Source organism: Sebastes umbrosus, chromosome 8, assembly GCF_015220745.1.
Source record: "Sebastes umbrosus isolate fSebUmb1 chromosome 8, fSebUmb1.pri, whole genome shotgun sequence".
Taxonomy (NCBI): Eukaryota; Metazoa; Chordata; class Actinopteri; order Perciformes; family Sebastidae; genus Sebastes; species Sebastes umbrosus.
In genome coordinates, this window is record NC_051276.1 from 27,331,123 (window position 1) to 27,343,804 (window position 12,682).

Consider the following 12,682-nt stretch of genomic DNA (forward strand, 5'->3'; position numbering starts at 1 on the left):
TGCATAAAGCAAGCTTATTTGCCCACTCCCATGTTGATAAGAGTATTAAATACAAATAGGTACATTTTATATATTTTTAATACCTTGAACTGAGGAAGCTGTCTTACAGGAGCATCAAAACACACTTCCTAAATAACTTCCTCAACTCATAAGCCTCCTAAATGTTTTTGAATCACCGTACTGTTTAATGTCAAGGTGCACAAACACGCCGCTGCATTTTCAGTCTGCTCAGCAGAAGAGAAGTCAGTCGATATGCCGCGGGCGTAGAGCTAGGTAACGCAACTGCATTTTAATTGCTCGATCAAAGAACTTCTAACTTGTTTAAAATCATTTAATTTTAAAGGCTTTGTTCTCGCACCGCAGCAGGTAATCATGCGGCCACAGCCACGCTGCTGCACGCAGGAGGGAGAAGGGAGAAAGCTTTTGTTCAGCAGCTCTCGTCCTCCGAGGTGCTGCAGTTAATTTGTGCTAGTTAATTGTTAGCAGCAGTATCGATTGATGGTGGGAGTCCCTATCAAACAGTGTCTTTTACTACACATTGAAGCACCGCAGTGCTGAAACTGACTTTTTGGTAGTGTGTTTATCGGTGCCTTAGAAAGCAATTTTGTCATTTTCTGTTGCATCCTCGACTGGTTCAAATCCAGTACTTATCATATCTGCTGTTGCCTTTTTTTATTTCTTTGGAGGTCAGAAGGATAAAAAGATGACTTGATGAGTGATGCTTGATCAGTAAAGCCTGACATATGCCAATCCACTAAACATAATAAAACATAGATACTAAGAATACCGCTTCGAAGCTTCTACTTCACAATTTATAAGGCAATCATTTGAATGGGCACCATTAACCACTTGCCAGTAACTGCAATTTCTGGATGAGCACTTTCTGTACCAGAGAAATTTAAACCTGTGGCACTCAACATGTAAATGACTACGTCCACTCAAACCCTCGAGGCACATCGCTCCCCCACATCAACGAGGAACTGCTGCGTGTTCAGGAGCACAATCAAAAGAAATGTAATCACCTGCATATAGCGTTCTTACATCTCTGTGTGCAAACTCGACGGTGGAATAATGGAGTCAGGAATGATTGTCTGCTCGGGTGACACATTGATCACCTGGGTAATAACAAAGTGACATTCCTGGTTCATCGAGTAACGGCGTACCGATTATGCGAGATAATTTTGGATTCAATTTTGGATTCAATTTAGATAATTCAGTTTCCTTTGAAGGACTAGGAGGTGAATTAAAGTATTAACGGCATCTGTCTGTCTGTCTGTTTGTCCCTCAGGGCCAAGGAGGCTGAGCAGCTGAAACAGGACCTGCAGGAAGCCAAGGAGTCAGAGCGCAGGGCGAAGCACAAGCTGCTGGAGATTACCAGCAGGGCCCTGTATGCGGTAATGGACCCAGAACATACACACACATACTATGGCAGGAAATAAATCTATGGGAATTCTGCTAATTGATTAAGTAGGGACAGTGCATATTAAAAGGGCTGCAATTATTTTCATTATCAATTGGTCTATAAATCATTAGAAAACTGTGAAAAACGCTGATGGCAATATCCTAGAGCACAAAGTGATGTCTTTAAATGTCTTGTTGTGACCAACCAACAGTCCAAAACCCAAAAATATTAAATTCACTATATTATGTAAGACCAACGAAAGCAGCAAATTCTCACATTTGAAAATTTTCCTTGAAAAAATAACTGCAGATTAATTTTCTTTCGATTAACAAATCAATTAATCAATGCAGCTCTACACATTAATAAACATTAATGTAAATGTAATGTAATTTACATAAATGAAACCACAATTTTTCATCCATAGTCCCTGGATGAATGTTTTAATATCCCCCAAAAAATTAATAAATGACCAACGATAAGAAAAACACTTTTTTTAAGAGGAGACCCCCCAGCTGAATAGGGTAAAACAATTTAAATAATAGATACCGCCATGAAACTTCCCCCGTTGATTACTTACATTAATTGGAATTATTCATTGTATTACAAGTTTTCTGAGAATATCCAAATGAGGCATTATCTAATGGTAACTTTTGATGAATTTAGGAGAAATCTACAGATGCAGATAGACAAAGTGTCGTACAATAAACACCTAAATGTGTATTTCGGATGTTTTCTTTCCACTAGTCTGAAAGAAGAAGCAAATGTCAAAATTGATCAGTGCATGAAAAACAATGTTTTTAGTCTCAAGTGAGCAATCTCAAGACGTCACTGTGTGCTGTGATAAATTATGACGGACATTTCCTACTTGTATTATAATTAAAGACGAAGATAAAGGGATTAATTGAAGGTAAATTAAAAGATAAATCAATAATGTAAACAGTTGAAAGTTACAGCCTTGCATAAGCACATGTATTATGCAGTACATGGATACACTCCCAATAGGGAACGCATGTACAGCAGTAGCACCCCACAGAAAAATACCATGTACGTCCCTACTGGGAGTATAAGCTGCATACTGCTGCAACTGTTGCTGGTATGGAAATGACCATATAGTTTTAGCTTGACTGCTAATAGCACACACACACACACACACACACACACGCACACACATACAACTGTAGACCCGCAAAGCCACACTGAACAGGAGATTCTTGCATAAGAACAGGCAGCACATAAGGCAGCCTACGCAAGAGCTTCCAACATGCTAAAAACCCACTCACTGCACATTCAGCTGCTTACACACATGTACAAACACACACACACACACACATAGATACATATTGAGATGCTGGCCATACTCGCTTGTACGCTTATGAATGAAGAGCCTAAACACACACACATACATACATGCATACAAAAGAGACGCTGCCACCGGAACTCCTTTATACAGTTATCAGCTCATGCATGAAAACGCATCTAAACACACACACAAACACACAAACGAGTACACATTAGTTTCCATTCCTATCTCCTCCGGACATGGCCAGATTGCCTTCTCTGCTCACATATCGAACATGTCCAGCCTGTAGTTTGGATTCTCACGCCGACCAATGGATTTACATTTATATTGTGTATTAGGTCCACTTCTTATCCAGCCTGCTCCTGACGTGACATGTGGCCAATGCATTTCACACATCTGGTCAGGATCTAAAAGCATATATATATGTGTGTGTTCATGGTCTGTGACCATCAAAGAGGTCATCTTATTTACCCCTTTCTCCTTCCTAACTCTTCTCTCCATCTACATGGTGTCCTATATGTCTTTTCCATGCACTCTCTATATGACTGTCACCTTCAACTTTATTTTATCTCCTCCTTTAAACAGTATATGTATCTTTTCCTCTGTCCTTTTCTTTCTCCATTACGCCCACTTCTTCTTTATTCTGCTCCATTTTCTTTCTTTTTTTTCTGTCAATTCGTCTACATCGCCTCCTCTCCTCTAATCTCTCTCTCTCTCCATCTCTCCTCCTAGTCCCCTGGACTGCCATCTGACAGCATGCCTCCCGACCTGAGCTTCAGCAGGGAGAACCTCAGCTTTGACTTTAAAGATACCGACATGAAACGCCTCTCCATGGAGATCGAGAAGGAGAAGTGAGTGGCCGGCCTCACTCTGCTGATGCTGCCTGATATTTTTGGCCTCAGAGAAAAATGTTATTGAATTGTTATTCAGCAGAAAGGATTGGTTATCTGATGAATATCTATTTTAGAGTCTTTTTTAAAATACACTAAAATGTGTTTGAAAAAGATCTGACTCAATTCAGGATTGTACTTTGAGGAGGAGCACCGTCACTTTTTATTATGCACATTTTGATTCAGGAGTTCAGGTCAGCAGTTGACCCTCAGCATTAGCTGTCACTGATATCACAAGCTTTTTTTTTTTCTCTAGCTCTTGGTGTCAGTGATTGTCGACAGGAAAAACTACACTTAGACAAGTATGACCCTGGCTGTGCAGTTGAATAAATTATCTGGGTCTTTGATGTAATGTAATTAGCTTTTTAAAATAAAGGCAAGTGAGCAGAGTGTCCAGGTTTGGTGGGAAACTGTTGATAAGAGAAAGAAAGACTGCGATGGAATTAAGAGATGCATAAGAAATTAAATAAATTGTGGCACCACAAGAAAGTTGACTGGTCAGATTTTATTTTATTTATTTTATTATCGCGTTAATTTTGATTTTGATAACAGTATAAGCTTCTAGATTATAAAAATGGTTATATCTCAATGTTTGTTCCCCTATTAAGAGGAGTAAAACAAGGATACCCATTGTTGCCATATAATGGATATGAAAAAAGTCCAATGACCAAACTGTCTCCCAACTTGCTATTTGATCATGTTTAGGGTGGAGTACATGGAGAAGAGCAAGCACCTGCAGGAGCAGCTGAATGAGCTGAAGACAGAGATCGAGAGTCTGAAGATGAAAGAGAGGGAGACTCCTCTGGACATCATCCACAACCAGAACACCGAGCAGGGGACCAGCAAGCACAGCAACTTTAAAAAGGTATGTAGCCATCAGCTCTGCTTGCATGCTGGACACATAACACACATTGTAACACAATGTACACTAAAATACACAGGCATGATTCTACCAATTCTCATACTTCATGTATTCACACTTGTGTCAAACATTTGTAGTTATCTTAGCACTTTGTATACATGCACACAATCTCCCAATAGGTCTTTGGCAGCTGAACAGAAATCTAATTACATCTACACCTTAACAGATTTGTGTTTGAAGATGAACTGATTCGACTACGTCAATACTCAATCACAGATCTGACCCAAATTATGCTGAAATTTGGAAAAACAAATTGATGCAGCTGTCAAAAAACTTTACAAATAACTCTCTCCGCACTCTTGTGCTTCTAGCGTAGCTTTAAATTGTCTGATAGGGATTCATGCACACGCCTAAAGCATCTTAGTTACATTTACAAGTTGATTTTTTAGCTGTTCAACAGCTGTCCGATCAGCTGGAGAGTCATGAAGAAATGAAGTGTAAATGAGGTCTTAATACTGATCTGGCATAATCTTCCGAGGATAAGTATTTATCAAAACTATGATCATACAGCACCCAGGCCTAACCTTCGTATTATTTCAAGACGGGGTATTGATTCTCAGGGCATCACTTAATAGCAGCAGTCTCCACTTGGCCCCTGGGTTAATTTTCCAGCCTAAAGTTTCTTCTCTGACGGAGCTTCTAAAAGTGCACAGTCATTACCGGCCTTAAGTATATTTTTAAAAAGATCTCACAGGTCAACCGAGAGGGAAATCTGTGTTTTAGTATGTCGACTCCATCAGTAAGAACAGCTACAGTATTTCATGCCCAAGTGCCAGGCTCGGCGATATGAAATGACACAAAAGAAGTGACAGTCTCGTTCAGCTTGAGGGATATTCCCAAATTGATTGGTCAGAGGCAACGGAATTGTTATAAAAAGTGGATTATATTTCCGCTGTCCTCTGATGAACTGGCAGATTAGACTCATTCTCCTTTATCTTCCCACTCCAGTATCTCTGTTATTTCAATGAAAGTATCAAATGAAAATTTGGAGCTGTGCTCTCAGCACATTGTGTAATAAAAAAAAAGCCCAGACCCTCCTCCCTTCTTGTCTCCCTCTTTAAAATACACTTGTTAAGGGAGCACTAATTGATTTTTGCTTGGTGATTAGTCATCTGGATGGATGGGGGCACCTTTGGCATGCAGGGGGGGAAGGAGCTAAGTTAAAAGTGTTGGTTTAATTGAACCAGAGGCGAGGGGCATTCATCTTGCTCGTGAGGGAACGGACAGACGGGCACACGAGAGTTGAAGGGAAGAGGAATCAAGAGCAAAGACACGCCAGTCGCACAGTAGTTGAAATAGTCACATATGACCCAGCTCGCTTGGGTAAAGGGAAAACAGATTTTCTTCGGAAAGTTATTTTAATTACTAAGAGGGAAATTGACACGTGTTGCTGGACATTTGTAGGAAAACGCACAAAAATACGTTGTTGAAAGTCTTACTTAGTGTCCCGAAAAAAAAGGAAAATTTGTGTCTATGTACACAAATCAAATAGGTTAAATTTCGTGACTATTTCACGAACTGCCTGAGACTGAGTTGGTGAGGAAGCGAAGTCAGCTTTGCCAAAAGAGACGAGAAGTTTTTGAGGAGGCTGAGGTTGACCAAAAAAATGTTCAAAGGATGAGGAGTTTGAAGGAGGCTGAGTCACGGAGAAGTGTTAAGAATGTACTATGAAGTTGGCAACCAGAGAGGGACAAGATGAAGGGGGAAAAGAAGAGCAGAGGGAATGTGCAACAAAGCACAGATGTCTGAGCCAGAAGCATCAGGAGCGGCTGCACCCCCGGGCAAAGTTTGCTCCATCCAGACTCTCCCCCTCTCCCCGCTCTGGATGATTAATGAATGGCCCCTTAACACAGCCCAGCGCCTTTGCACTCTTACCGGGCCACAGGTTCTGCTCTGTTAGCACCGGGCCTGCCAGGAGGGCTCATTCTTAACACCTGAATCACAGCGCCAGAGCTGCAGTGATTCTGTGTGAAGTTTCACAGAGAGGAACTGCTTCTTTTTTCTTTTACATGTGGCGGTCCATCCAGACTGTACACAAAGGAGGTCAACGATTTGGGTTGTGCTCTACTGCTTATCGAAAAACAACATATAGAAGGACTTCATCTCTGGAAATAGCTTGTTGTTGTGGCATTCACAATATTAATACCTGAGACATTCAATAAGGAGTTCTTGCTCTTTCCAGCATGGAGACTGCGGGCAGTGTGGAGTACAATGCCGCAGAGTTAGACACACACTTTCACGCTCACAAGTATAGTTCAGTCTGTCAGCCGGGACAATAGAAGGTGATCTGTAAACATTATGCTGCAAATCCATCCCGTTCCCACACATTATCTGTTTGGATTTGCTTAAGTCCCTCCGTGTACACATTCCCCAGAAATAACCTGGATTTCCCAAACTGTCCTCCATCATCCCCGCTCTAATATTTACTCTGGCAGCCGCCTTAATTCCCTTCGCCCTACAGATGTTGAGGGGAAAAAGTTTGCCCAGTCAATTTGAAGTAGTGCTCACTTATGCTGTATTAGATGAGCTAACGCTGAGCTTGCGCCGAAGGGGTTAAAGGCACAGTCGGTGGCCTGAATTAATCCATCACCAGCTCATTTAAACCTGGAGAGAAAAACAATTAACAGTGCTTTCTCTGACCGGCATTGATGTTTTTTCCCATCCCGCTCTCCCTGATTGTCTCTGCAGTAATGGAGAGTTTGAAAGACCTACAGATTTCTTTTTTGTTGTAAACTCTGATTTTTGTTTCAGTATAAAACGCTGCATATCTTCTCATACCATCAGAAATTCCATTAAAAACTGAATAACCTAGGGGGGATGTTTTCAGTAAACACACAATGATGTACCGGCTCTCCAATTATCCTCTCCTTATGATCACTTAGTCTTTTGATTAGTCGAGGGAAACAAGTCAAATCACGTGTTTTGAATGTACTGTGGTTTCTAGAGCCTTTTTTTAAATCTACTCTGGTGTTCATCAGAGGAGAGACTGGATTAAACACGCGTGTGTGTACTTCTTCATTAGAACTGCAGCTAAACTAACCGCAGTCAAAAAGGTTTGGTCCATTATGTTTCCACAATGTAGCATATTGTGGTATTTGGAATACACAAAATGAATGAATCAAAACTGCTTAAAAGGTGCTATTGATAACATTCAGTCATTAGATGATGCATTCTCCCTCCCCCGTTCCATTGCATTTATTTCACAACAAGTCGTTGCCATGCAGTTACCATCAATCTCAGCCATTTATCAGTTTTTTCCACACTACCTGACAACCCAGAGATACCACGTGATACCAACGTCCTTTTACTATTGGCTCACAAGCCTTGTTAGAAGTGGGAACCAAACGTCAGAGATCTTCCACAGAGACAAACAAAACATTCATGTTGGACCCACCAACATTTTTTAAATGATTAATTCACATCCTAATATTTTTTTTTTCAGGAAAAGCCATACTTTTATTTGGCTCTGTGGATGTATTATTTTTATATACATGGTGCTTGCATTGGAAATACATAGCGTGATTGGATCTGGCATAAAGGTTGAGGGAAAGGGCAGCTGGGCAGGTGGTGATTTCAGTGACATTAGTCTCCTGCAAGGATTGCCATTTGGTTACTTATTTTGCTTGCTTGCTCGCTGTACTGCAGTGTATTCTGTACTTGTTTACTTCCACCACAGACAAAACATCCTTATCTGGTCTGTCTCCTCCACAGCTGACACTACAGAGCACCAAGTCCAGGGTGGCCTTCTTTGAGGAACTTTAATCTACATACCTGTAAAGGTGAGAATGCACAACTGCAAAGAGCCTCCTGATTCTACATTCCTGGTCAGTTTAAATGATTGGCCTCACTACCAAGACCTTATGCTCCACTTCCTGGGAAACCACTATGAACACACAAAGAAAACGACCACTGCCTTCATCTGCACCAACTCCAGGGGCCTCATATGTTGTGTACGCACAAACAAGGATGCATAATGCTCCTGCACTAAATCTGGGATTCATAAAAAACATTTGAGTGTGTGTTTACAGTAAGAGTGTGTGAAATACAGCACATTCTCTGTGAATATTTCGAAAGGGGAATTTGTGTGTGTGGGATTTATTAATGTCAAAGAACAAAGGTAGACGATGCATAAAGAAATAGAAATGGTCTTTGACTGCTCCGGTTCCACTGTGGCTCTAATGAGACAGTATTTGTGGAGTTTAGAATGGTTATTATATCATGTCCAAATGGGGTGACCTACATTATTTCACTGCCTTACTGTTTTGAAATTCAAACAGAAGTAAACCACTAAGGGATAAAGTTGAACAAGAGAATTAAGTGATTATATGGCTGATAGTTTACCCTTACCCTGACTCAAATATTTGATATTTAGTGGCTATAGCCCACCTAGACTGCCCATTTGATTCATAATGCCAACAAATCCCTCCATATAATATATTCTTTCTTTACTTAATAACTTTATGCTGCCTTAGTTTTCTTGTTTCAATGGATTTTTTTATAATGAAAAATTGAATGTTCAAGCAGCAAAAACAGGGCATTTCTTTGCATAATACATTTAAACAGCCATTTATTTCTAATAGTGGGAGTTGATGGGCTGTGGTGGGTATTAATGTTCTCTACACAAAAATCCACTTCTGTGATTTATAACCGTAGACTGTATAAAATATAGACGTATTCTCCGTGACCTCACCCATGGGTGTTGGAAGAGCCGTTGTGAAGCTCAAAGCGGGTGGCTAAGGCCGTTGCCATCTTGGCAGTGACGACACAGCCTAACTCCCGGCTAATCCACAGAGGTGGATTGTCAGTGGAGCTGAGGCGTGACGCAGCAGAGCAGACTGCTAGCAGCTAGCGACCTGAGACGGCACCCACCTGTCACTCAAAGCGGCCACGCCCTAAATTATGCCGAACTTTAAGCCTTATGGCACAGACACACCAACCCAACATCAAAGAACTAGCGGCGATGAAGGACAACTGTTGCGTCGCCTCAAGTTGCACTTGAACACACCACAACGACTACAGCCGATGGTCAGTTAGCACGTACGTTGCTAACTGCGGCTGCTAGTGGTGTGGTTGCAGATTGCAACCAACCGAGTACCCCTCCGCTCACCCCTCCCTTTCCAAGACTGCTGTAACGTTAGCCGCTGTGTGTAAAACCGTGGTAACGCTGTTGGCCTCAGAGGCCATCCTTACCATAATAACACTACTTATACACTACTAGGAGCAACGATAGTCAGACGGCAGCTGGTGATAGCACAGTTCTCTGCTGCTCACGTTACCGCACAAGTGTGTCAGAGAACAACAGCGGACTTCAGGTCACGTAAAAACATGAGTGTTAAGTTTGTCCGTTCTGGGCTACTGTAAAAACACGTCGGAGCAGCATGGCTGACTCCATGAAGAGGACCCGCTCCTTATGTAGATATGAAGGGCTCATTCTAAGCTAACAGAAACACAAACTATTTTTTGTTTCAGGTGATTATACACTAATAAAAACATGAATATTATATTCCATTTCTGCTAATAGTTCCCCCGAAATGTTTCACACTGTTCCTTTAATATAATTTAAACAGGTGAGTTATATAAAAATTCACCCTGTACAGTTGTCATGAATGGGAAAATTAGCTACGGAGACCAAAACTGTTTTTTGTACCAGGCTGTAAACATGTTTATTTCTGCTGTAAAGTTGGGCATTTTAACACGGAGGTCTATGCGGATTGACTCCCTTTTGGAGCCAGCCTCAAGTGGCCATTTGAGGAACTGCAGTTTTTGGCACTTCCGCTGTGGCTTCATTTCTCAGCACCGGAGGTTGCCGCTTGTTTATAAGTATAAGTAATTTGTATTGGTTATATTGTGTGAGCAGTGTTTTTTAAATCTCAGAATTTGTGTCCATGTTTTTGCCTTTATGCAACTTTTTGCTTTTACATCTTGTATACACAGAGAAGTCATGTTACATATCTCTGGCTGCCTCAATCAGTCGAACACCTGATTAGGATGTTCTTAACGCAAGGCAGCGAGTGCACTATTCTCTGCTCTCAAAAGTGAAGAGACGATCATTTGTAGGTTGTTCTGAGAATCCAAACTGGATGAAGGAACTGTGATTCTTAGATGTGAGCTATCGTCTATCTCAGCTTTTTTTTTTTTTTTGTGAAGACAACCACTTTTTCGAAACATGAATTAGCATCTATTTTGAATTAATGTGTCTTTTTGAATTAATGTGCTCTTTCCCTCTGAAAGCAATTTATTTTTGGGAATTATAATGTGAAGAAAATATGTATTAAATTCTTCTTGACTGCATTTAAAAAGGATAGTAAGCAGTATTTAAAATGAAACTGGGTGAAGTTACAGTACCTTTTATTACTAGATATACATTTTCACAGAAACATTGTACCAGATATGTATGTTTTGTAAAATAAATGAATATCAGGTCTGATTTTTTTTGTATGTTTGAGTTTTTTTCCCCAGAAATAACGTTGTGTTATTTTGGCAGACTTTGATGAATGTCAGCTTTGATAGTGCCAAGAGCCTCTTCCACCCGACCCAAATAGACATCCAATTACACCTTTGAAATGATTCAAGTGTTACGTAAGCACCCTCCATCTTGTGTCAGATCACATACCGTGTTTGCTTGAGTGACAAGGTCTTTGTGTGTGTGCTTACGGATGTGTGGGCGAGTGGGGTGTGTTAACCCTTTAATGTGAGTCCCTTTCCCGTGGTGTTAGGTCCCTGAGACTGACAGCCCTCTGGCAGGGTGAGTGGCGCCGAGGTCAGGGGGCTTCTCCACGGCGCTGTCACCTCTGGGCAGTTGGAGATTGGCCACCTTTGGCTTGTCAGTGATGTGACAAAAAGAGGCGTCTTCAGGAGCCAACTCTCCCTCGGGGCCCGGCGCTCAGAGACCGGGGTGGAGGATCTGTGGGGGCATCAGGCGAACCAAACAGACACACAGATTCTGCGTCATTGCCGCCTCTGCCTGTCTTCTGAAAACAGGGGAGAGGATGAGACGGGAAGAAACACATCTTTTGTCATTTATCCATTCTCAAGGGATCACAGTTGACGTCACACCCGCACACACCGGCGTACACACAAACACACTCGCCTTGCAGCAGATTGGAAAAGGTTCTCCGTTCGCTGCAGGGTGAGGGGAGTTGACGGCGACTGTACAGCACCTGCCAGGGGCTTGAATATAGAACAAGCACACACAATAGGAAGGAAAAACCCTTGTGTCATAATCCAGGTTGAGTCTCCATTCAGAGCCGTCAAAAGAATGATACAGTAGCAGTTTTATTGGCTTAGTACAATAGCCAATAAAATCTCCTTTTTTCACGTTTGACTGCGCAGATATAAGGAGGTGGTACCTTTAAACTTTAATGGCGTGGAAGTGAGGGCACGATGGCTTCATTGTAGCCACCTAATAAATGTCAATCTTTCTTTAAATTATGATTTGAAATAGAAACATTGCACTACTTTTCTGTAGGTACATGCATTAAACATTATTTTAATGAACAGCGTTCCTTGGCTGAACCCATATGCCTAGCTTATCACCCACTGGACCGGCCACTGACTCGGCCTGTCATGGTATTTCTAGACTGACCTGCCTGCTGTCAAACAGACACTATTATGGTATACATAAAGAACCTTTATATTGTGGTATACATCCCTGAGTGTGATGCTATTATAGTGAAAGCGTCCTCTATAGCTGTTCACTGAGTTTTAGCCAAGTATGCCATTTCTTTGACTGTTTAATGGTGATACCAGAGTTCAATAGAAGACATGTTAATGACCACAATCTCTTACTTGCTTTAATGTGGAAGTGCCAAAGTAGGCTACATGGCATAGCATAACAGCACACACACATGCATCACCGACTGTCTTCAGCCTACTTATGTGTTACCATGGTTACCAACATTAATGTTGAAGTTGGTCTTACTTACAGGATGCAGCATTGGTATATTTACAAGGCCATTGTAGGCAGGGTACATGTGTACATGCACTAAGTCTGTAGGCCTACTTGTACAAAATAACTACAATATTAGGTCCAATAATTGGCTAAATAAATAGTCTTTTTAGGACCTATTGTGCTTATTTTCAGGTGCATTCTTGTATTTAGGGTTTCTACTAGAACATGTTTACATGCTTTAATGTTCAAAAAACCCTTTACTTTTCTCATTCCGGCT

General features: G+C 41.3%; 1 protein-coding gene across 1 annotated transcript in view; it reads left to right on the forward strand.

The window, feature by feature from the left end:
• The window catches only part of nf2a (neurofibromin 2a (merlin)), a 32,413-nt gene extending 22,405 nt beyond the window's left edge, over positions 1-10,008 (forward strand). The window contains exons 13-16 of the mRNA XM_037778100.1: positions 1,289-1,394; positions 3,435-3,553; positions 4,298-4,457; positions 8,226-10,008. Of these exons, the coding sequence (XP_037634028.1) occupies positions 1,289-1,394; positions 3,435-3,553; positions 4,298-4,457; positions 8,226-8,276 (436 nt within the window). The 3' untranslated portion in view covers positions 8,277-10,008. The remainder of the gene's footprint in view (positions 1-1,288; positions 1,395-3,434; positions 3,554-4,297; positions 4,458-8,225) is intronic.
• The last annotated feature ends 2,674 nt before the right edge of the window (positions 10,009-12,682 follow it).